General features: G+C 29.1%; 2 protein-coding genes and 1 non-coding gene across 4 annotated transcripts in view; 1 reads left to right on the top strand and 2 right to left on the bottom strand.

The window, feature by feature from the left end:
- The first annotated feature begins 1,532 nt into the window (after nt 1-1,532).
- LOC116770157 (calmodulin-A-like) overlaps nt 1,533-25,810 on the top strand; it is a 29,043-nt gene continuing 4,765 nt past the window's right edge. Inside the window, exons 1-6 of one of the 2 annotated variants that reach the window (XM_032661516.2) lie at nt 1,533-1,697; nt 5,497-5,538; nt 19,703-19,787; nt 20,122-20,291; nt 23,630-23,663; nt 23,887-23,988. In XM_032661516.2, the coding sequence (XP_032517407.1) occupies nt 1,608-1,697; nt 5,497-5,538; nt 19,703-19,787; nt 20,122-20,291; nt 23,630-23,663; nt 23,887-23,988 (523 nt within the window). In that variant the 5' untranslated portion in view covers nt 1,533-1,607. Of the gene's footprint in view, nt 1,698-5,496; nt 5,539-19,702; nt 19,788-20,121; nt 20,292-23,017; nt 23,466-23,629; nt 23,664-23,886; nt 23,989-25,810 lie in introns of those variants that run through there. The other variant, XM_032661520.2, reaches the window with a different exon arrangement.
- On the bottom strand, nt 6,675-16,539 carry LOC116770158 (troponin C-like). The gene is made up of 6 exons (XM_032661521.2): nt 16,442-16,539; nt 16,319-16,349; nt 15,458-15,601; nt 13,013-13,129; nt 7,220-7,351; nt 6,675-6,793 (listed from the first exon to the last, which is right to left on the bottom strand). The coding sequence occupies exons 1-6, from the start codon at nt 16,442-16,444 to the stop codon at nt 6,765-6,767; spliced, it is 456 nt and encodes a 151-aa protein (XP_032517412.1). The 5' UTR covers nt 16,445-16,539; the 3' UTR covers nt 6,675-6,764.
- Nucleotides 24,829-24,902, bottom strand: Trnat-agu (transfer RNA threonine (anticodon AGU)). The gene has a single exon. It is a non-coding gene; the product is annotated as a tRNA-Thr (tRNA).

Below are 25,810 nucleotides of genomic sequence, written 5' to 3'. Positions count from 1 at the left end.
TCCGAGTATAAAGATTCAGAACCAACTCTAAAGCCATTATTTGTTTCATATATTATTTATACATGAGAAGAATGAGGAAGAATTTAATAATTTTAAAAATCTACTTTGATAGAGTTTTGTTATGTATCCATTTGTATGTAAAAATTCAATAAATATTAATTCTAACTTGTTACTTGTGACGGTCGGTTGTTTGGTGTATGATAAAAATAAGATTTAAGGCATGACGTAACATTGTGTCGTACTAACTATTCTCCGGACGACTCTACAGCTCCAGTTAAAACTTTTTAATTAATGTACAGCAGTTTGTTTTCAGCTTAATAGCCGTACAATAGTTAAGCTCGATAGCTCTTAATTGGATTTCGATATAAATTGAACGATGAATTAATTTTAATTTATCTGTTTAACGGAATAATACATAAATTATTAAACCTATGATACATTTAATCAATCAATACTTAATGAACATTCAGGAGAAAATGTTATATCATGGTTGGATTTGATTTTTTAAAATTGAGTTCTCAGCTTCAAATATTCGATTTGTTATTACGTATTTATCAAATTTAAATATCAACCGGTAGTATTTGATAGAATTATATCCAGTAGTACTGGATAGAGTACAATACAATACGTTTATTGATTTTCGTTTATTGCGTTTGAAATGTCCTATCGATTGCACAGTTCAATTACCACTAAGCACCTTTATGATTTGCATTCAAATCTGTCTTCTGTAATAATTACGTATTCCAAACATTGCTAGGTTTAGTTATATTTTAAAAGAAGTGTACATACCTGGTACAACAATTGTTTCTCAATATCAATGCATTGCTGAGTTAATAGTTAATTTAAAATTGAACTAGAAAACTTAGAACAAAAAGTTCTTCACATGAGATGGAGTCACTCGTAAACTCTGGAATATCAATAAAACATAAAAACTAATGAGGTCTCTGCGAGTCCTTCACAGTAATGTTAAAGACTATCTATCATTTCTCTATCATTTTAGAAGAATTAATGGACAAGATTTGACATTGAATTCGATGGTTTAGATTCTTTTTTTATTTCAGTTATTGTGCATTCGGTATCACTTCTATAATTTAGCATAAAAGATTATAGCGATCACTTTAACTTTTTTTTACAACACATTATTTCAATCCAAAACTACGGGACAAAGACAAAGCCAAAGCGTTATTGCCATTTTATTATGGAATAAGTAATGAATTAAAAAAAAATCTATCTCTGTTTTTTATTATTATTATTATTATTATGCACGTTTAATCTCAATTTCATTTATAATCAGTACCATATGTGCAGCTTAACTTTTAAACAAAATATTCATATTATATCTGATTTCACAAGCGTTCTATGTTATATTTTATTTTAAATGTTTTTCTTCTACTGTTCGAACCATCCAGCAAATATATTTTACTTTCAGATAAGTAATGAACATAAATATTATTTGATAAAAACAACGAATTATTCTTCATAAAAAATAAAAATAAATTCGAGTGCTACTGGACTCGATTCAATTATAAAGTCAATTGTAACGTAGACTGTGATTCAAATTCGCCTAAGTGTTTTAAGTGTTGTGGCGGCAAGTGACGAAATCAAAGATGGCGTTCGCAGCGGCACGAATGATTTTAAAAGACAAAAGACGGAAGGCATCTAAGGAAGATTTTAGAGATCCCCGAAATAGGAGCAAGGTATATTGTATAATCTTTTACTGTATAGAACCTCGAAGTATCATGATTTCAAGGGAGTATGTTTTAAATACAAGTTCAGAAATATTCTAGAATTGTATTCTATATAACATGTAGATTATAATATTAGTTTCGTTTAACTTAAGTTCAACATTAAGATATTATGTTGGTGGGTCGACGAGATTTATTACTTCATAGTATTTCTGATCCCATTTCATTTAACAACCTACTTAATGGTGATTTATTTAGTATAAAGTATAGGACTCAGTTCATTAGCTCGGTTCGTTCGGAAATTGCTCATTAGGCTACGTCAAGCGCGGTAAGTGAAGAGCTACTTCACCCCAAACAGTTATTTGTTTGTCTTAATATGTAACAAAGAAAATATTACCTTATGAGAAATATTGCGAATATTTTTTTAGTTGTCTTAAGTACAGAGTTGATACTATAAGCATATTGAGTAAGTGTTTTAACGAATATTACTCGACGTTTAAGTTCATTTTATGTTTATATTACGAACCTAAGTTTCTATATTTTAAAAGTATTACGTCAATTTAGTAGTAAAAAGTGGTATTGAAATCGAAAATATAATTCAGTCAATTGTTCTTACAGTCAACGATTAGCGTCAGTGACCACCTACTCAAAAATATTTAGTTAAATTATAATAATTATTAAAATGGTACGAACTAAATTTAAACGAAAGTTCTGTAAATAAAACGCTTCTTATATTCTGGTACTTTCATAAGGCTTAACTTCTTATACAAATCAGTTATTAAAAATACTTTTAAATTTATACACGCAAGGGAACTACAAGCTTTGTTATTCCCATTTCGTTCATGAGAAACTAAATTATAGAACGATAAATCATATTTTAGTACCACATAATTCTATTCATGGTGGACAGTTTATTATGTTGATAAATGAAATTTTCATTTATAATCGTAATCTGAAAATCTCGTATTATATTAAAAAGTGTAGAATTTTTTCCTGAATCAGGCCAGGTGGGCGAAATCCGTGTAAATAAACATAATTGCGCCGCTGTCGGATCTGCCGCTTGCGACGGAAATTGCCAGCCGATGTATGGTTTGAACGAGACGTTTAAATTTTTACCTTTATTTTTTATATAAGACTTATCTCTTGTTTTGTATGGAAAATATCTAGTTTATTAATTTAACTATAGACAGTAAATAGAATACTACGTTTTATTACACAGTTACTTTTCTGTTATATATGATATATAACTTATTGATTTCTCAGCTTTATAATATATGAGAATTCGGTAAGTTAATCTTGAAATATTAAATAGATAAAGATAATTAATAGATGTTTTTAATCTGTGCTTGTTTATTCCACGTCGTACGTGGGTGGCGGAAGTATGGCCGGTAGCCATCGGAAATTGGTTTATGGATTGCAACAGAGTATGTTCAATAGGTACTTTATTCTCTATATCCACAATACTCAAGGTATTTAAACCGTTATAAAATACTCATTTAAAGTAATAAATGTTTGCAACATTGTTGTTATATCTTTGTATGTGAAGGTGGTGTAATAAAATTATTAAATCCAATGTGAATAATATTGTTATGCTATTATATTATACACAGAAAGTTTTCAAACAATCTCTTTGGAAATCCTTTCGCGTAAAGTTTATCGAACTTCATCGTTATGATACACGAAATAACTCAGGAGACGAACCGCTTGGGAAATATCATATCGAGTAGGCTTGTAAAAAGTGTTAGGATGTTTTTATACGTTTTATAAGAAATACATATAAATGTATATATTATTTAACTGGAATGGAGCAGCAATAATAAAGAGCTGTGTAATGCGAATGTAAAAACGTATTGTTGATCAGGAAATAGGAAAAACCTCAAGGGATTGTTCGCGTTGTGGTTTTCATGTGATTGCGATTGATTTCCGAACGAATCGAACCGTCTTCGACTCATTAAATGCGGTGCGGATGTTAACATTATTTCTATTTATTAAACAGATACTTCTCTCATACTTTATGTTTTATTTTTTATCATTATGATTGAAAACAAAATATTTTTTATGCCATAAGTTCATAGCAATGTTTAATGTTATTTATATAACAATCAAAATGCTTCTATCTATATTAAATCATACAAACTATTCGTTAAGTATGTTAGTTATGATCGAACCTCCTTTTCCTTATTCCTTATATCTAGGTCACGGCAACTTATGTAACGTAGCAGGGACACCCCTGTAATCTATGGCGGATATAAGCAAGACTAACAGTAAAACTTTTGGATAGCAATCATTAAATTCTGGAAGATTGGATATTTGGAATGATTTACGGATAAATTTTATTTTAACAGAATATGTTTGATTATATTTTATTTGAAAATCTTTTATCCTTGAAGGAATATATATTATATATTTATATATTAAAGGACGCGAGCAGATGAACTAACCAATGGTAAGTTATATTCTAGGTCCTGTGTAGGTTTATAGACTATGGGGATATATTTTTATTTTTTAATCGATGTTGAAATAAAAGTGATTTTGGAACTTGGTATTAAATCAGCGGCTAATCTATAGTAATTCTTTCTGATTACAATTAACTTATAAGAGCGACTCAGACTGCAGTCATTGCATTCTATTTGAAAAAAAAATTTTGTTGTGAATAATGTGTGTTGCTGATTGTCTTGGCAAGAGCTTTGGGTGTTATGCTTTGTGTGAGTGACTGTACAGCCTCCCACAGCTTGTATTACATATTCTAAATGTCTTTACCAATGCCTTCCAAAACTGGTGTAAGTAATCTTGTATGTGACTGTACTATCTAAGGATCTTTAGAAATCCAATGACTGTTTTTATTTAAGTGATGTGTTTAATCTGTGTGAGTATAAATTTATTTAAAAGGAACTTTTCTTCGCTTCAATCTGACCAAACTGATTGTCTCACTCTATACCCTATCTGTACACAACGAATGCTTGCCTTTACAATTAAATGTTGTTTTTTTAAAGCTGAATTTGATGCGTTATATTGTTTGATCAAAACAGCTTTAATATAAATTGCATATCTATTAATAACTGTTCTATGTACTGTTGACCAATTAGGTAGATATGCTGCACGATTTTCTTATTTCCGATCAAGCACAGTGCACGTTGCTATGACGATATACAGGTCACTGAACTAGTTTTATTTTAATTTTTGGTATGTTTGGAATAAAGTTCACATTAGGACGATAATAAAAATTACAATAACACTTTTTTTTAATGGAATTTCTTTCATTTTGCCAACATTCAAAGGAATACACTGGAAAAATAAACTTTTGTTTTTAGCAGAATCAAAGACATTATTAGATAGACTATAATTTAAAGAAAATAATCATTACATTTTGTTTATACGATGCATAATATTATGATGATACATTAACATAATTTATGTGGAGATAAAACTGCGGCAGCAAAGTACTTAACATATTACTGCTGCAGACATCTTAATATATAAATAAATTAAATATTTTTGAATCACAAGTAAGTAACATTTTTATTTGAAAGAAATCTTTTCACTTACCTGTAGTGTTTCTTGAATTGAATACGCTTTTGATGAGCATAAGGGAATTTGTGAAAATTTGCTCAACTTTAATTAAAATACAGAAAAAACTTTTGATTTCGTAACAAAATCCGCCGAAATTCTATGTAAAAGGTATTGAGACATTTTAGATGAATTCGTTTTGTGACCGGCTTATCGTCAAGTAATAGTAGGTACAGCATGTCAATCTGTTGGTCTTGTAAACTGCTGTATGCTTGGTGTATAGGAACTATCTTTCTTCTTACAGGCCCGGAGCGCTAGCACCAGTAGCTTTAGGAGTGTAAGTCAGGTAATCACAGTTTGTAACGCTTGATCACGCCTGGCCATATTTATTAATGGGTTTTTTCGTTGTTATAATCGGCAATGATTTTATTTGATGATGCAATCTAATGTTATATACCTATTAGCAAAATGAAGGTCTCCAAAAAAGATTGAATGAGGAATGACTAAGATTATGCGTTTCCCATCTAAGGCTACACCTCGACTTAACAAGAGGGATGCTATCCATGCATTATCCAGTATATGTGTACATATGCGGCTCTATGTGATACTAGAAGTAGAATAGGTTGTATGTCTTCGTTTACCCATGCATGAATATATAATGATTCAAATAAAATCATTGCCAGGAATTATTTCATGGGGCATTTGCTATTTTACAGTAGTTTAGCAGTAGAAGAATCACTGTCATCTGAAAAATCACCATTTTCAAGCTAAAATCAGGTAAACAAGTGAATTTCAATACAATACAAAAAAGTTTGCTTAGAGATCAAGGATTTAAATACATAAGTATAAATGATGTAACAGTTTTCAATGTTATGTAGGCCACGGGGGTTGGAAGCTCTATTATTAAGTTGACAGTATCTGTAACATTATTGGCACTTTAAGTACTCCCTAGATTGCTAAGTCGTTATGTTAAAACATCCCGTGACCCAAAAACCTACTTCAAATCAAACGGACGTTTCTTCGTGCGAACTCCTATCTTTCGATAGCTGTTCCCTGACGATCGTTTAATTGCTTTAGACCCCCCTTATTAGAATATAAATTGGTTTCTTTTCTAAAGAGAAATCCTTGAAATTAAATTTTAAAACAAATGTGTAATTTTTATTAATGTTATCTTGTAAATTGCAACATTAATAAAATGCTTATAGATGTAAGGTTTTTTTTAAATTTCTTCTATTCGTAATGAGTTATAGAAGTCGTTGATTGCTTAAAATCATCAAGTGTGTAAACCTGTGGCTGTTACTTTTCATAGGTAAAAAGCAGTTCAGCTAAGCCAGGAGTAAAATAAAAAGCTATTATATAAAAATCTTTCAAAATAAAATAGTTCGAGTAACACATCGTAATTATTGCGGATAAGTTAAAGGCTCTCGTTGAAGAATGCGAAACGTGTTAGAGTAATGGTTGATAATAAAGATAAACGTATTAGTTACGCATTGCTTTTATTTTTATAATAAAAACAAATAAATACAAATAAGGACTAGTATGGTTTGAAATTTCTACGACTTTATATTAAATTTAATCACCAGTCATCATCTCCATGAATTCTGAAAATAAATATATTGTTATATAAAATGTATTTAAATAATTTAACGAAGTCATTATGAACAATAATATTTTGTAACATCTCGTATTTCAAAATCGTGAGCCGTAACTCCACAGAAAATTATATTACGTCCAATTATACAGTATTCTGTGTTAATTTTCAAATAGGTACTATTATTTTCAATTGCAGTTATGTGCTACATAATCAAGGATTTAGTGTTATATTCGAATTTATACTCTAAGCAGTAAAACTTAGAAAACAAAATCATATTATTCAATTATTTCTTTTCAAGTTAACCTTTGTAACTTAAAATTTCAACCGGCTTCAGACGACTGTTTTGGAAAGAGTATTTTTCGTTTATCTCTAATTAAAGGCCGTCTCTAATATTATAGAGTTTAAGGTCTTGAATTTTACAAATATCATTTACCATCGAAGTCAACAGTGCCTGAGGAGTCTGTATCTATCTCGGCTATCATCTCATTGAGTTGGTCAGGAGTTAGTTGATCATCGAGTGCTGCTAGTATCTCACGGAGGCTGGATGTTGGGATGTAACCGTTGCCTGTGTAGTGAAAACAAAATTCCTTGTTCAAACATATTAATGAAATTCATATAAAGGATTTTTTATAATAAAATTAAGTACAAGTAATAATGTCACTCCAATGTCGTCGGAGCTAGTAATTGTTTTAAAAATTATTATTACTTAATAATAACATAAAATTCTGGAGAAAATTATTTTATGAACTTAAATTTTTACTACCGATAAATCTATACAATGCAAGTGTTCGAAGTACAGCTTCAGTTTTCTTCAGTTTAGCGTTTCTTCCAGTAATGTCCTACAAAATGGCTGAAGCTAGTATTTATAGTTTTCAAATACAACTTGATACTTAAGTGTTGCCATTACAAAATGACAATGGTTCAGTATTATAATTAATTATAATCGGTCATAAAAAAAGTATTCTAAGGATTACTGTATATTATAATTAGTACTGCACGGATGGAGCCAGTTGTAATACGGGGATAAGAACAGTTTAAATTTACTATAACTTTTGTATTTGCAATTTAAATATAAATTTAGGCAGTGTCATAAATGTGTCAGCAGCGGAATGCACTTGGGATGAAACATTTTACAGTCAGGTAAAATCTGGCACGATATTGAACTTAATTCCATCAACAGGCATAAAATATTTTAGTGTACCTAAGCGAAGTAGTTCTCACACTGTCCTGATTTAAAACTGTTAGTATGATATAAATAGTTAGTTATTCACGCCGATTCTCTCTTGAAATTTCTGTTACACATATAACGCATAGCATTTAATTGATTTGCCAATGGTTATTCAAAGATAAAATAACTTATATTTTTTTTCGAGCTTATAATATAATAATAATAATAATTTGCTTATTTCAGACAATTTACAGTCCATTTGTTAGTTATCAAAAAAAACTTATGTATACAAAATAAAATAAATATAAAATGTAGTTTCTAGTTCATGAATTTATAAACAATAAATAAATTTGTGTTATTTTAACATAGCTTTCATCTCACATGAGAAAACTCAGCTTTGTTACTATTGCTATTGTTATTTTAATGTACAAATATAAAATCATTATGAATATATAAGGCTCATTTGGGGTGGTCGAAATTATACAGCGCCTGAAACGTTGATGCCAGTTGTAAATGACGCCACGAACGCTGCCTATGGGAATAATTTTCAATGCCTATGGATTGTTCTTTGGACTCCAAATTACCATGGATTTAGAAGCCTTGCCCTTTAAAGGTAACCATAAATCATAGGCTAGTGGATTAAGATCAGGACTTGAGGGCGTTCAGTCGTCACCACTGATGAAGTCGGTTTTAGGCAAGATTGAGTTTATAGAGATTTATCGCCTCACGGTGAAAATGCTGGAAGGACCATTTTGGGTTATTGAACGTGGTGCTATTTAGGGGCTTAGCTACTTCCTCAAGAATGTTATCTGAATAAACTAGTACGGACGTTTTTAACCTTTTTGCGTAAAAATATTTCTCTGTTACTCCTTTGTAACTTACCAAACTAGCACTGAAATTAGAAAATGCCCACGTTGGACTCTGTTGGCTATTTGGGAAGTTTCTTAAGAGATCTAACTCTCAGCAAAAATACGCTTATTTTGATAGTTAAACATTTCCCGAAATAAATTTTGCTTTATTTCGGTAATGATTTCTTCCAATTTCTACCCTTACTATCATGATTATCTTTTTCGTTTGAAAACTTCTTGAATTACCAAAATAGTTTGTGTCCCAAACAGAAGAGATTTGATTGTACCTTGAAATTATCTGGTACGTAAACATTTGACTAATACCAAGGGTATAGAGGATTTTAAAAATTATATTTGGCTCCATACCTACCTACTTTATGTAACGCAATTACGATTTGGTTCTTTTTATTACCAAATTTTGCAATATTGGCCAAGCCATTAATATTAAAGTAAAATGAACAATCGTATGTGTCACTTTCTTTGGAATCTTTTTAATTGGAATTCAGAAGTAATATATTTGGTATATTTACTTGTAACAGTATCAATCCCGACTAAGTATTAAAAAAAGTGTCTGTTGAGATCCTGTAGGCTCTTCTTAGCACAGCTTCTATACAAAAAGATTGCATATAACTTATAGAAGACGATGACGGTTTATTTGTATAATTTAAAGATCTTATTGCAGATATCCTTTTCCATCACAAAGAATAAGAATTACGATATTATACAAGAAATGTATTGTTTTAATGACATTATCTGTATTACGTTATACAGAATATTATAACCTGTGCACTGCGCTATGTCGACGTATTTTAATACGAGGTGAGACGTCGCCAAAGTCGGGGGATTTGCAAAAATGTTTCCATAAAGCAAGATAAGGTAGTCGGATATAATATTTTTAGGATGACATATTGCGTGTTACATTACATGTTACTGTATATTTTTTAAAATTGGAATTTTCATGAATATTTTCACTATAAACATAACATTGATTTTTGATTTTTTTTTCTATGTTAACATATAATATGAATAGCTACATATTTTTATATATAACCCAAAATATTAGTTCTATTACTATTTATTTAGTTTTATAGTGAAAATGTATGATGTGAATAATATAATAATTAAAACTAATTGCTGTCATGGGAAAAATTATATATCTTAATTATAATCTTTCTTCCATTCTAACGAAATACGATGTTTCGTTTTACGTTTTAATCGATAATTTTTTTATCTCATGGCAGAAACAGAATTTAATACAACATAAAAAAGAAAACAAAATATTGAAAATTAGCGTAACACAAGATTTCAAATAGTTCACAAAGTGAATTATTCCTAAATAAAATCACGGAAACCTTAAACATGAATTCCAACAACCGCTACGTCTCTCATTTACTTATATATGTATCTGTACGTGTAACATGATTGGAATCCAATTAATAATTTTTTCATGTGTACACATTTTTATATATACTATATTATGTCAAATTTAATCTACGATAATTTATTTATAAGTACTTTATTCGTCGCGTGTTTCTGTTTAAAAAAATTTCAACATTCTCGATGTCACTTTAATAAATTACTGAAACAATTACCTTGTGAATTTACAATAGTGACACGAAATTCATTTTACATTTCAAACAATTTTATTTCAACAGTTGCAATAATATATCGTTATTAGTCACGTAGCTTTAGTTTTGTTTCTGTGACATTATTTTTCTTATTCTTTTTTACTAATTACTTTTCTTAGTGTTATATTATTATAGCGTAGTGTTTTTTTTTATAAATAGTTGATAGTTTATACAGACTTCAACACACATATACACACACGGAATGAAAAACACAAAGAAAATTATATATATATATATGTGTGTGTGTGTAAATGTGTGTGTGTGTAAAGACATAATTCACTGGTTGATAATTGAACAGTAAATTTAAAAAAATAATAACAAAAGTCAAGGTCTCCCCGTTTAATAAAGCATTTAGTTTAGAACATAATTTTATTTCAAAAAACGCAAGTTTAAGAATTTTGAACAATGTATTTTTTTTTTATTACTTTTACAATTTTTTTAGTTTAACATCGAAAATCTCTTAGCTTAGACTTCGAGCAGCTTGTAATTCATATAATGATCTGAGGAAGAGTATAGGATATTAGTTCACTATAATAGACAAAAATTGCAGTAGAAAAAGTAATCTGCGCTTAATTTAAGTCAATCTGAAGCGTAATTACAATGTTCGGTACGAGAGCCAAGTAGGTCGATACCTTCTAAAATATATATAAATATTAATGAAAACATGATTTTCAATGGTTGTGATAATTCAATTGTTTTAACAAACCTTCTATTGCACGAATGAAATTGGCAGAATACCAAAAAAATTTATACACAGAAGTTACTCGATATAATTTAAATTTTATTACTTTCAGTTGTTCTAAAACAAACTAATAAGCGATTGAATATTATATCAACCGAATAACTAATTTTATTTGATCTAAATTTGTAAATTATATTTAAAATTATGTACTATAAATAATATGCTTATCGAGAAATTTTACCATTAGAATTTAATTCACCAGCCTTACTATATCTTTGCACAGTTTTAGGGCTACCAGTATCTTATCCATATACTTGTATATCCTGTGCGATGTTTGGAGAACAGAATGTTTGAAACGTTCCCCTTACTACGTGTGTGCAAAGTAACTCTACAGTCATATTCTGCGTCTTGCAGGTTCAAATCCTGATGAATTTTTCTCTATACATTTTTTATTGGAATTTTATTTTAAACTATCTGCTTTAAATGTGTCGACGCAAATTCGTGTTAAAGTGGGTTGTATTCTTATGGTCATAGTGAAGGTAACTAGATAATCGTGTTATATTGTTATTCACTAGGAATTATTATATATAGTATATATAGTATAATGTACCTTAGGACTGGGTTACAAATAACAGAACAATTGATAGCATATGAACTTGACAGAACAGTACTAGCTGTGGTAAATATAATCCTAAATACCATACATAATTGATGGTTTTTATTTCAAATTGGTTCTAGATTGTAAGTACCTCAAACACATTTTTAAAAAAATTCCTTTATTCTTATTCTATTAAGAGTTTATTTTAGAAAATAGATATGAAGTTTTCATTCCGATTCCGTACGGCGAATATAAACTTTGAAGGGGTAGAATATCACACCTTCAAGTTAAACACTTTATGTATAACCTGAGCACTTACACTTGTAAAACTTATATTATATGTAACTTTTTGACTGCTGAAATATGAAGGCCGTAACTTTATTGTAAGATTATATTTATTATTAATAATATATAGTATTTTTAACCGACGTATGAAGTGAAAGGGTTCGGAACGACTACACCATGTGTGACCTTGGGATGAAAATTAAACCGTTCAAGAATACTGACACGATGTTCACAGATCAAAGGACGCATCTGTCTGAACTATGAAAGTTGAAACTTTTTTAATCATGTAACTTTGATATTGTTTTTTTTTTATGAAAAGCGAAACATTTTATGAAAAGCGAAACGAACAACAGACAAGCGATTTGATATTTCTAAATTGGATAATAGAATATTTATAATTTTTTAATTTAACATAATAATCGCAGGACCTTTTCATCAATAATGTACAAAAACTTGCAGAATATATGGTAATATTGGCTTACAATGTTTGATAAATGAGTTCAATACTGGGTTTCGATTTCGGTAAAAATTGTGTAAAACCAATACAAAGCCATCTCAGCAAATAACGAACAGATAACAACATCTGCGGCTCAGACGATACATTATGTCAGCTGAGATTTTTGGAACGAACGATTTGAGATACCAGGAATTACACTATGAGATCGTTATTAGAGTGTCATTTGTTTATATAAAAGCTACATAACTGGCTTGGATGAAATTAATTTTTATATTAGAAGGCAATGACCTAGATATTACTGCTTATTAAAAAAATATTAGTAAATTATTGATTTAAAATATTGTCATATAGATTACATAAATCAATTCAAAAACGGTTACATTTTTTTTTAATTGAATTTTTTTATTTTGAAATATAATTTTAAATGCAGCAAAGTCAGTTGAGAAACTAGTGACTTCATGGTATATAAACGAATTTACTAGAATATACATATATATTCATTTTAAAAGTATCACATTAATTATGAGAAGTTACACTACAGAAGAACAGAATCCTCATACCTTCTTTGTCGTAAAGCCTGAAAGCTTCTTTCAGTTCCTTTTGCAAGGCTTCGTCGTCCTCGTCTAGGAAATGCGTCGCAACCCGCACAAATGAATCAAAGTTTAGCTTTCCCGAACCTGAAATGAATGTGTCAAATGTAAAACGGTAAATAGTAAATTACAATCTAATAAGACGGTATAGAATGAAAAAATCGTGCCGGATTTGAACCTGAAACTCCCGAAATGTCGCGTTGCAGTTACTTTGATTATTAAGCTGTCATGTCATCACGAAAGTCAGGCGTAGTTAATAAATATTTCGTTCAATATTTTAATTTAAGTACTAGCTCAATATTTAAAACATAATTATACGAATGTAAGGTTATAGTACATATTAAATTATACTTCTTTTACAAAGAACACTTTAAGATAATTTAATTGACCATGCTGTCCGCTTGAAATTTGTAAAGTAAGTAATCTTTGAATTTTGTTGTAATTATTTACATTTAACTAAGAAATAACGCTCCAGTGTTAATATTTAACTACTTCGTAATTGTATTTAACTTTTTTTAAGAAACATAGTTAAGCAAGTTTTCAGATTTTCCATCTCTTCGTTATAATTATAAATCAACTATGCCATATCGATTTGCGGTTACAAAAATTTTATAGATCAATCGATTTTAATTAAATTATATCAATTTAGATAATCGATTTCCTCATGCAAATATAACCAACACTGCATACTTCAAAGGCTAGGGAAACGTATTAATATGTAAAACGTATCCCAACAGAGGACGAAGGTCGGGACTATTCGGCCGATTTTCAAATGTATCCATTAATTCAGGTACCGTCGGTAGTATTTTACATTTATCTTTATTTTTAAATATTAATTTACATTTATTAATTTTTCTTTCATAAAAATTACGAAACGTCGGATTGAATCGGATTATACTTGTTCGACTAATTTTAATCCTATCCCATCTTACATAACAAAAATATTGTACCCATTTATAATAATAACAAGTGAATGTTCCGACAGTACGGAGTTACTCCCTCCGGCCGAATCAGCGTTTAGGGACACAGCTAAGCGATTTTCAGGGTTGTAATACAATACTGTACATTATTGCGTATCGGATTTAGAATTTAAATGTTTAAAGCATTTGAATAACTTAATAATACTAACAAATAATTCAAGTTGCTTTACTAACTAAATCATCCGTTACGTATATTCTATTTTAATATAAATTCAGTATAATTTAAATAAATAAAATATGTAAGTAGAAAGTAAAGTAATGAAGAAAATTTTAATAAGATTAATCTAACGAATCTTGACTTTTTATGTTATTATATTTTAAAGATGTTTTTAATATATGGCAGCTCATGTGGCCCCTAAGAAAAATTGTCATTATATATCATATAAAATATTAATTTATTGCTTTAAGCATACCTCATAAAGTTTAAAATAATGTTCCTATCAGGCGATTGAAAAACAGCTTTGAACTATGATCGCGAACTCACGTTTAATATTAAAGTTATTTTTGAATAAATGAAAATTTTATACAAATTTAATAAACAATGACTGATTTAGATTCTTTTCAATATTATAAGCAACAGGAACATGTGTTGCATTTTATTTGTAGGATTATATAGTAATGTGATGTTTGTAAAACACGTATATACAGAAATAAATTTTGCCTCACATCAAAGCGTACACGAGATGTAATCGTCACCAGCGGCGTATCTTAAAGAGGCAGTAAAAACGTATATTTAGAACATTTCCACAAACGACAGAACACTTTACGACTTCACGTCTAGTTAAGAACTTGTCAAGAATTGACCCGTAACAGCTTCCTCGACAATAATTTCAGCGAGTGCTTCTTCTGTATAGCTTTAAAACTATTAACAATATATTATATTAGTATTGATAATGCATATCGGGTTTTAGTGTACGGCATTTGTTGAATCAAAAACATTACTAGTTTTAGATAAATTAAATACATCCTTTTGCGTTTTATTTTACATTTGAAATATAATTTTTTTAGATATTTTTAAAAACGTTTAGTCAAACTACATATTCCATACATCAGTTATTCTTTATTGAATTTTAAAATAAATTCTAATTCCTTTGTCTTAAAATTTGTTTTCGAAAGAAAAATTTTTTTATATCTATTTACATTGACGATTTTTCTTTAATTTTATTTAACATAATGGTTTCTTAATTGTGCAAAACACGATAAATTTCTTCAGATCCTTTCACAATTAGCTATCGATCACAAATGTCAAGAATTTGTTGCGCAAACAATATAATCAATATATGTATATACTCTTTAAACTAATACATAAGTGTAAGTTTACTACAATGTCCCACTCAAACAGAATACAAAAATGATCACTGAAATTTATCCATAGATAACGCTGGGCATAAAATATAAAGCCATTTTCCTTATGGTATTTTTTGGTTATAATTACCGTCAACATCCTCGGTCTCCAGCCTCTGGTCCAGCTCGTTGTCATCGAAGCTGTGTACCATCGTGTTCAGGATAGTACGCACTTTCTCCTTCTCAATTCTTCCCTGCTTGTTCGAGTCGAACATACTGAACGCGCGTCTCAGCACTATACATACAAAAGTACCGAAATATTTTATATCATATATGCATATTCCATTTGTATAATTCACACATACACATACAGACATTCATTGACATTTATAAATCTATTAACATTTTATTCAACCGGAAAAGGAGTTACTCTTTTTTAAGGTTGGTAATAAATATGTATGCGTTTGTTTTAAACTCTGTAATTTAAAGAAATATAAAAATGACAAATTTTAAATATCATATCTTATAAAATTTGATGAAGATAGTTTAAAATCTTATTTTAATCAACTGTTATTTTTATTATAATAGTAAAATAAGTAAAGCCGTGAGCGAAGTAGAACTCGTCGTTTTTTAGTGAAAAGCATAATGACAATGAAGAAGCCGCCGTTTTTAAATTGACAAAGCTCTAAAGAACGTATTATGCTTTGTAAACAAAAGCTATGAAAATGAAAGAGCGAAATATTATGATAATGTGGAACAGAAATTTCCTTTTATTTTATTTATGCTGAACATTTTTTATTAAAATTGCCGAGGCTTATTGTCTTTGGTAGTTAGTTGTATTAGTGAAGACTCCATTTTTTTTATTCTTTAAAGAAAGCGGCTTTAAAAAATATCTGATCTTTTCTTTTAAATAAAAGGCTTGAAAGTACATTATAGGTAAGTTACTTATACAATAATAAAAATAATAACTAATGTTATCATTAAGACATTTATATTTAAAAAAAAAACTTACTTGTAATCTGTTCATCGTCGATTTGATTATTCTGTAAGCCCCAAAAAAATTTTTATATTAAGGAATTAAAAAAATATATTTAAAATTGTTAAAGTTAAAATAATTTTTATATAATTAACACACCATCTTGAATCAATCGAGTTAGGTTGTTTTCAGCCAGGGAAGCGCGGGGCTATCGAGGCGATTGGAAACCAACTGGCCATCTACACGTTCGAAATTTAAACTTTCAGGAATGTTAAGAACACGGATTGGACACAATAAACGCTGTAATAAACATCTAAATGTAACTAGCGCCTCAAGTGTACTTGGAATAACGTGTTGAATTGAAAATTAATACAAATTTTCGTCTGTATATAACTGAAAATATTTTTTTTGCATTGAAACATATGCTATCGTATAATATATATTAAAAAAAATATTTATTCGTGATATAAAACTTTAACCGTTCTCGTTATTATTGTCACAGTGAACATAGAATGTCATAAATTTCTCAAACAAACAGTGCCGCCATTATAATAAATGGACGTAGAGCTTGTTAATGTCCAGTCATTTGTTTTAAATGATCCAATTTGTAAGCCGATGCCAGTGTATTAGTGTAGTATTATTATTTAAACCCATTATGTTATTAAGCCGAGCGGAGATTTGTGTTATCAAATTACACTAAACAACACGGAAGCTGCATACAAATCAACCGTTTCGTAAAAAACATTTTTTTTTTTGGGATACACGTAATTTTTAATAAAAACTTACCAGCCCTAATAATTGACATCTGATACAATGGCGTCGTATAAAATATTTTTATGGTAAAACCTACTTCGATATTTACAAGTATTAATACTAAATAGTTTCCACTATATCTAACTTTGTATGTAGAATAGGAATGGTTGATTTAAGTGGGTACTTATATTACTCGTATCGCTTGAAGCGCGTCAAAACTCAAACAAATTATTTTTATTTCTGAATAGGATAATTCTTATGCCCCTTTTAAAGACAACATTTTCTAACATTATCGCTTAGAGGTAAATAAAACAGTGGTAGTCAACATTCGAAAACTATTGTCTTGTATATTTTTAGCGATATTAAGATAACTCAAGAAAGATTATATTCTTTGTGGCTTTTCTATCCATGCTGAAAGTATGCAAATAAAATCTATAAATAAATCTTTTGGTTAGTCCAAAACAATAAAAGTTCAATTAACATAATCTTAATGAGAATATTAAAAATACCTTAATTTTATTTTAAATTAATTGATTTCTATAACAAAAAATAATTAAAAAAAGTCTAAACCATCGTCTCTATAATGCTAACATATTTACATTATATATTTATACTTCTAAATAAATGACCTTAATTATTTTTATAATAGGTACATTAATACTATAATAATATGAGGAACAATATTTATATTCTTTTAATACTTAAAAGATAATTATATAAGGTGGCAACCGGAGGTTCCAGGAAAACTACGAAACTTACTTATATTATAAGAAAAAATTACATATTAAAACCTATACCTAAGACTACATGTTTGAGCCGATTTTAGGATAGCAATCCCATTCCATAGCTTGTGTGGTGTCAGGAATCTTCTGGTTCACACGGCTTGGTTTTCGTTCCGCGGAGTCAGCGGCGTCACTCGTTATATGATATTTTATCCATACAACGATGTTGCCCCGGCGATGTTCATTTATTTTTTTAATATTTTGCCCGTACGTAACAAGATTGTAAAGAACCAATATAAAATATAAACGTCTTTCTTTTAAATGAAAGTATTGAAATGAAAAATCTCCTTCCATTTTCAAAGCTAAACTAATCACTATTAGTGTACGAATTTATTAACACTTATATTTATATTAGTTTGAAGAGAGAAGGCGAAAAAATTCTATTGGCAAAGAAATAAAACATAAATCGAAATGTATGCAAGATACTATTATTATAATTTTCTTTAAGTTTCACCACATTTCAAACTTATAAATTTCTCATTTAATCGTATGACAGTGAAGTAATGCTATATTTTTGGAAATTTTAATTATTAGATTTTTTTTTTCTTATATCGATATCATATTTAAGTAATTGTGTTCTAATTTCAAAAAAATATTGCCACAATCCCGCCACCCGCAACGTCCAACGTCCAACAGTATAACATATCTTAACAGCTAACAACCGCATCAATAAAAAAAAACAGTTCCAAAGAAAATAATCATGTCATTGGATTGCCAGAATTTCGTATAAATCTACATGTATTTATAATTTTACGACTTTCACCGAGGTAGAAAAACGTTGTGTTGTAAGACATTTTTATGAAAACTATTTTGTCGACTATAAATCGTCTGCAATAAGATATCGAACGAGTAGGCAATCTTTTTTATTTTTATTAATAATATTTATTATTCTACTAAGTATTATATTAAGTGTTAATCATACGAAAACTAAATTACTTTGTCATCAAATAAAACCGTTTTAAATGTGTACAAAATTCAACAAAATACATAATGATTAATAATTGATATGAATTATATGTCATTATGATTGTTTAATACGCCAATACTTAAATATGAGAATATCAAACAAAGTTACTATGTAATATGAAAGGTTTACTAAACTACCCCATGAAAACTTTCTATTGACCTCTAATTACTCGTAACGAAGTCAAAGTCACGGTTCGGAGTCAGAGCCCGCATATGTTTAACGACTCAAAACTCATCCATCATATAACAACCAACGATTAATGATATTTAATTAACTTCGATGTCGCTTGATATTTGACAACATTAAACTAACTTGATTCCATTAAATTATTCCTATATCAAACAGTTTTATATGAAATTAGGTAAAGTATGATGAAAAATTGGTTTTAAAGAGTAAGCATGTACGTATTGATTCTACTACAATTCTGTATTGTATCTCGGGAGTTTAAATTCGTTACGTTTGAGAATTATTAATATATAAAACTATAAGGACGGAGGTCATAACAAAGTCGCAGCTTGTGTTAATTTTACAGTCGTTTATAAACTGAAACGAAATTGTTTGAATGGTTTTTAACACGTTTCAAACAGATTTAACTACAACTAACTTCATTATATGAAACATTTTCATATTTCCTTTCACCTTTTTGTTTAATATACATTAATAACATGAAATACAATTCTACCTCTAGTATTGTAAATCAGGAATAGATATGTAAAAAAATCAAGGCTATCAAAAAGTAATATGTTCACTATTAGCTCTTAAATAAAGTATATTTTTCCATTAATACGAGTATCTTGTTGTAAGTAAGCTTAATATTAAAAATATCAGTGCATTAGATTGCTTTTATAGATCCCAAAAATTCTCATAGTATTGTTCCGTAAATGTCGGTTTGTGTTATAATAATATTTTTTCTCTCAGGCTCGGAACAAACCAGCTGATGGCGGTGGTCACGTCAATCAGAAGAATGCCGCTGGACAGAAAACAACACCGACAGGCCAAAAAGGTAAATATCTTAAATTATGTATTTTCTATTTATCTATATCATATTTTCTTGAATACAACCAAATTATTATTCTATATTATTAGATATATGTAAGTACTTTGTAAATAAAATCAAAATTCAAAACATTTTTTATTTCAACGTAAGACATAGTTTATTTGAGACCATCAAAGCTTATTTTAGAACTTAATAATAAAAGCGAACATAATTCTCTTTCGGTTCCAAAAAATGGATTATATCCTATTTTATTCTCTCTTCAGATATATTCTAATAAAATCATAAAATTTGAATCATATAAAATATAACATTTTTACAAATCGACTAAATTAAAATTTAGGAGCGGCGAGTAAAGGCGGCCCGAAGACCCCCGTGAAGCCATCAGCACAGAAAGGAGCAGTAAAAACGGCGCCTCCCAAACAGGCAGCAGCAGCAGTGAAGACACCTCAAGGGAAGAAGAAGAAGGGACACAAACATCAGCAATACGAACTTATTGTTACCATCAATCTGGTAAATATTGAAATATTTGTATAAACAATATTCTCACTTAATTAAAGCAGCTACTTAAATCTCCCCTCTCGTCATATTATTAAAAGTAATCAATTGATAACAAAACCTTAGAAATAATAATAGCCATTGGAGACAACATTTAGACGATAGGTTATTTTTGATTCATATTTTAATTAATATCTAAATTCCATCTTATACCTAAATACAGCAATTTTCTATAAGAGCACTGAAATTTTTGATATCGTATTTAAATGACATTGCAACAGTTTGTACGGCACCAAAGTAATATATAATATTTTATATCATCGTTGTTAATAATTCGTGTCGGGCAAAATACGGGTGAAAATGCAACTATGATTTCAATAGAACCAACGATTGTGTTACGCTTCAATGGGTCAGTTACCCTGATCCAGCTATAATCAGGCTAATGAGGTCACCCAGGGCGTATACAGAATGAAATTTGATGGTCATTTGAAAATACGAGAAGTTCTCCGGTTTTTTTTTTGTTTCTATGAGAAACAATTCGTTTCTGAAACTATAACTGTTTATAAAAATAACTAAAGGTGTCATTGTTTCATCATCCTACTGCGATCCGTCGGCAGATCATAAAGTTAAGCCAAAAATAAGACGAAACACAGAAACGGGTTACAATTTTAAAATCATTAAACATTTTAATTTCATTCATAAAGTCCCAAAGAAATGTAAACGACGGTCTCATCTTCACAAACACCGAAGTAAGCCGTCGGGCTTCAGAATAGATTTATGAAGCAAAGCCATTATTCCGAAACGAAAATGACATGTCGTTATTGGCTTTTAAATATGACATTTCGCGTTGCTTTTGTTCGTTTGCAATTTTTTTATAACATATAACAGATTTCGGAATGTTGGGGCGATACTTACGTAGCGTTTTTTTTTGATACATTTGTAAATTTTATGTAGAAATTATTAACTAGGTTACATAAAACAATATGATGCTTATAATGTCTGTACACATTTTACAATCCTTGAAAATTTTATATTGATATTTCTGAACGATGTTATTATAATATTCAGAAAAATATTTAACCAGTTATAGCTTCTGAAACTTTTTTTTTTTGCCTACATAGTTCGTCAACGGTTTAAAGATTTTATGATCATTTATCATATAATATCGCTCAGCTAAATTGACATACCAGAATAATCACTCAATTAGTCCAACGCCATACCAAAGACAAGGCGTGAAAATTTCCGGTCCGCTGCTAATTCAATCGCATATTTGTTCACTAATATAATGGATCGCTGGCAGAAAATTATAGTTTCATAATGGCTTGAATTTTTATCATATTATACTGATTTAGCTATTCAGAAACGTTTCTCTGAGTAATACAAAGCAACGGACTTGATTCTATTAAAATTCTATTTAAAAACAATTTGAAAGCGCTTTGTAATGAAACAGACATTCTCAAACATTTTTGTGTAATAGGTTTTTCTCTTTTTCCGTTTAATATAACGCTAGTTCCAAAAATATTCAACATTGTTTCAAGCTGGTCCCGAAAGAAATAATCTTTCAAGTACAATTTTAAAGGCGTTTATTTTAAATGATAAATGTTAGAGATGATTATAAAGGAAATTGATTTCGTAATATCTAGAATTATTAGTTAGAATTTAACATTTTGTAACTAAAATTATGACAGTTATTTGATTTACAACTCGATAATTCAAATAATTATAATATAATACTTATATTTATCAGAAAAACTACGCGTGATTTATTTTTGTAAAAAACTTCATACCCCGACGTTTCGGTTACTTTTCAGCAGCCGTGATCACGGGCAGACGAGATGTGTCGTCATCAAGACGAGTAATTTATCCGAAAAATATTAGTTTCATTTAAATGAATAAAACTCGCGAAAATCTCAGATCTCAATCTAATACTATTTAGGATCCCACAGTTGTTACAACTATGGTTGACACTAGTATAGCATCTTTAATTATTTTTAATGATTGTACTTTTTACTTTTTTCGATTTAATCTCCGACACGTCATTATTACATATCGTTTTTCATTATTTTGAATAACATTAGATTTAAATGTTCTTTGTTTGAATAATAATATTCATAAGAAACAGATTGAGGTGGAACTTATAATTTACAACATCTCATCATTATTTGTTATCGACTCCCGAATCAAAAGAGTAGTATAACAAGTGTCACGTGTATGTATGTGTGTCTGTCTATCTGTAATTTCGTAGCTCTCAAACGGATCGACCAATTTTAATGCGTATTAATTCATTTCGAAGTAAATAAACCATGAAGTGGTTCTTAGTTACATTTTTTTTTAATATCAGTCATGCAGCGTAAGAGGACGAGCTCTTTACCAAAGTGATGTAAAGCATCACTTACTCGCTTATTCGTTTTATCGTTGTAAGATTTTGGAAATATTAAGTTTTTTGCCATCCCTATAAAAATTGACAAAATAAATGGAAGAATATTTTATTTTTACATTTTTCAAGTATAAATAAAATTTATATAAAATTAGACAATACTAGAATTCAATGATAGGCACACGAACACACATATAGATATTTTGACCTATATAAAAAACATGAATTGCAGTTCCATACATTGGTAGAGTTTAAAAAAAAATATATAATAAAAATACACAAATATGTAGTGAATGATTTAAGAGATTGACATAGTGGTAGAGCGCTCGTAGTGTTGCGCAAAAATACGTTTTAAATATAGCATACATATAACCCAGCTGTCAGTGTCGCGACGCGTGTCACAGCTGACCTTTAATAAGTCGCGAAAGTGTCAACAAAAATAAAAAAAAGTATTAAAATCCCATCGATAAAACCTCGATCAGAGACAGTTCAATCATTTGTTGCATGTCGTTGATAACTTTATTATATTCGATGTTATTCCGATTTATTGAACTTCATTTTTGTTTAGCGAAATTTTACGTTCTATTAATATGTGAAGTGTGTTCTGGATATTAGTTCCTTCGCATGGATTACTTTTGTGCCGGTATTAGGAAAAGTTTCCAATAAAAGTTCCGAGGAAGGATGTTGTGTTCTGTGTAAGAAGTAGTTTACTATCGGATATGGCGCAGGCCGACAGAACTGATGACATCTACAATAAAGAATACAGAAGAATACGAAGGATTACCAAAGATTTGGCGACGAGACAAATTTCTGTTAGTTTTTTATTTTTTTCTAATTTATATCCGAACATGAACATATTAAATACAAATTAACTGTATAATAAATAAGTTTATATTATTCTAAAAAAAAGTATTCCTATAAAAACTCTTCAAGCACATTAAGACACATATATTAAATTGTTACTTTTTGTTCCCAGTCTGAATATGGTCTTACGGAAGAACAAGTAGCAGGTAAGTGAAACAACAATAAAACATAAAAAATCATAAATTAACCTAAACTATACTATACATAAAAAAGGTGATTTTCATTTTAATTGAATTTTATAAAGATTTTAATTGAACAAATTCAATAAGAGTTATTTGAATCACGCCTGCTTTTAAATTATTTTACTCGATAACGTTTTTATTTACCGATGGAAGTCACAAAGGAATTCTAATTAAAATTTGTGTTCAGAATTCAAGGAGGCTTTCATGCTGTTCGACAAAGACGAAGACGGCACAATAACGATGGCGGAGCTTGGTGTCGTGATGAGATCTCTCGGACAGAGACCTTCCGGTAACATCATTAGAGTCACTTATCATCGCTCGATAATAATTATATATTTATTCCATTTTGTATAAAGATAATACCAAGGAGAACGTATATATTAGGAAATTAATTGTTGTCCGATTTATGCAAAATATATTTAGGTATTTGTGTATAGAAAAGATTGCTATATGTATTAACATTTCCTACATCGTATTTTTAGCGATACACGAGGTTTGGAAGTTAATAAAAAATTGTTTTATATAGAGATTATAGACTATATAATATATAAAGATCGTAGAACATTTCTTTTGAAGAATTTGTATCGTATGTTATAATCTTATTTTTATTCCTTTAAAATTTATTTCCTCTCCTGCTTTCGAAGTCAATAAAAGTAGTTTTATTATTTTCTTTGATACAAGTTTCCTTTGCTATATATATATAATATAATGGTTTTTTCATTATTCCTTCAATTATTTCAACAGAATCAAAAATTTTAATGTAAATGATGTTGATTAAATTACTTCAATGATTTATAATTTTGTGCAACAAATGAAAATTTGAGATATAAATTAAAACATGTTTAGTATTTATTGTTAGATACGACTCGTGTTATTATTGTATGAGATGCTTTAAACGACATAGCTCTCATTACGCTTGCATATAATTATCGCTATCAAATGCCAAATAGCGAGAATTTATAAATAATCAGTACAGTCATGTATGTGTATCTCACAGACCGTTTTAGAAATGAAAACAAATTAAGCCCACAGCATAAAACGATTATTTTATATTATAAGTTATAAATAACCTCTTAATAATAGGTACATATAATGTAATTCATTGTTTTTCAAAAAAATTTATACAACTAGGCCCCGGCGAGATTCGAACTCACGATCTCCTGTTTACTAGACAGGCGCTTTAACCAACTAAGCCACGGCGCCGTTTGCTGGCTAACCGAAATAGCGTTTCTAATTACGTATCTTTAAATTCAAAACATTATCACACTAATCTCGTGAGCCTATATGGCATCAATTTAACAACAATGACATACTTTTAATTATAACTAGTTGATTATTTTCATTTATTAAAAATATTTTAGATCGATGAGCTACAATACTATAAAGTTATCCTCTTAAGACGTTATATAAAGAGTAGTTGTAATATTTTAGCCTTTAGACTCAATTCATCTATAAAGTCATTAAATTCGGTTAACCTTTGCCTAAAACAGTTAACTGATGTTTTATTAACAAAGTACTTTAACTGTAGTATTCTTTTATTTATCACCAACTTGTTATTTGGAGGAACACCAATGAATAAATGAATATACAGCTAGACGTTTCAATTTGCGGCTCCTGTTAAATTGGTTTCCATGAATTTTTATGTACTCCATCGTTTTAGATTGACCCCTTTATTTTTATGTTTATTAATTAAATAATACATACGTAACCAAAAATAGTTTATACCTGCTTTCACGAGTCATAATAAATCTGTGCCTAATTAGTTCCACACTTAAATAGCTAAATAGTATTTTTATTTGATTTGTATTCAATTATTATATTTTAACTGTTTTTTGCATGCATTTATATGCATGCAGATACGTCAATAATTACGAATGAAATGATTTAAATGTTAAATCTTTGTCTTGGTATAGCAAACAAAAATTTTCCATTCCATTAATTACAAGAACATAAAGCAAAAGAAATGTTCTTTATAACTAAATAATGGTAATCCTGTTACGTCTTTTTGTAAAATTATTGATAAAATAATATTAAGTACCTCTAGTGATGTTCGCAAACTTTAAAATCTATTCGAATTTATGTACATTCTTGGTCGATAAAATTTAGTTCAT

This window comes from Danaus plexippus, assembly GCF_018135715.1.
Source record: "Danaus plexippus chromosome 13 unlocalized genomic scaffold, MEX_DaPlex mxdp_15, whole genome shotgun sequence".
Lineage (NCBI taxonomy): Eukaryota > Metazoa > Arthropoda > Insecta > Lepidoptera > Nymphalidae > Danaus > Danaus plexippus.
The sequence above is the reverse complement of the archived record's forward strand: the minus strand, read 5'-3'. Positions and strand labels throughout refer to the sequence as shown.

What these genes read in the sequence shown, in the direction of transcription:
- LOC116770158 (XM_032661521.2), bottom strand. An exon ending in CGACGATGAACAGATTACAA is followed by an intron (nt 15,602 to 16,318) that starts GTAAGTTTTTTT and finishes TTGTATGTATAG; the next exon opens with TGCTGAGACGCGCGTTCAGT. An exon ending in AGGCACTGTTGACTTCGATG is followed by an intron (nt 6,794 to 7,219) that starts GTAAATGATATT and finishes ATTTATTTTCAG; the next exon opens with AATTCATGGAGATGATGACT.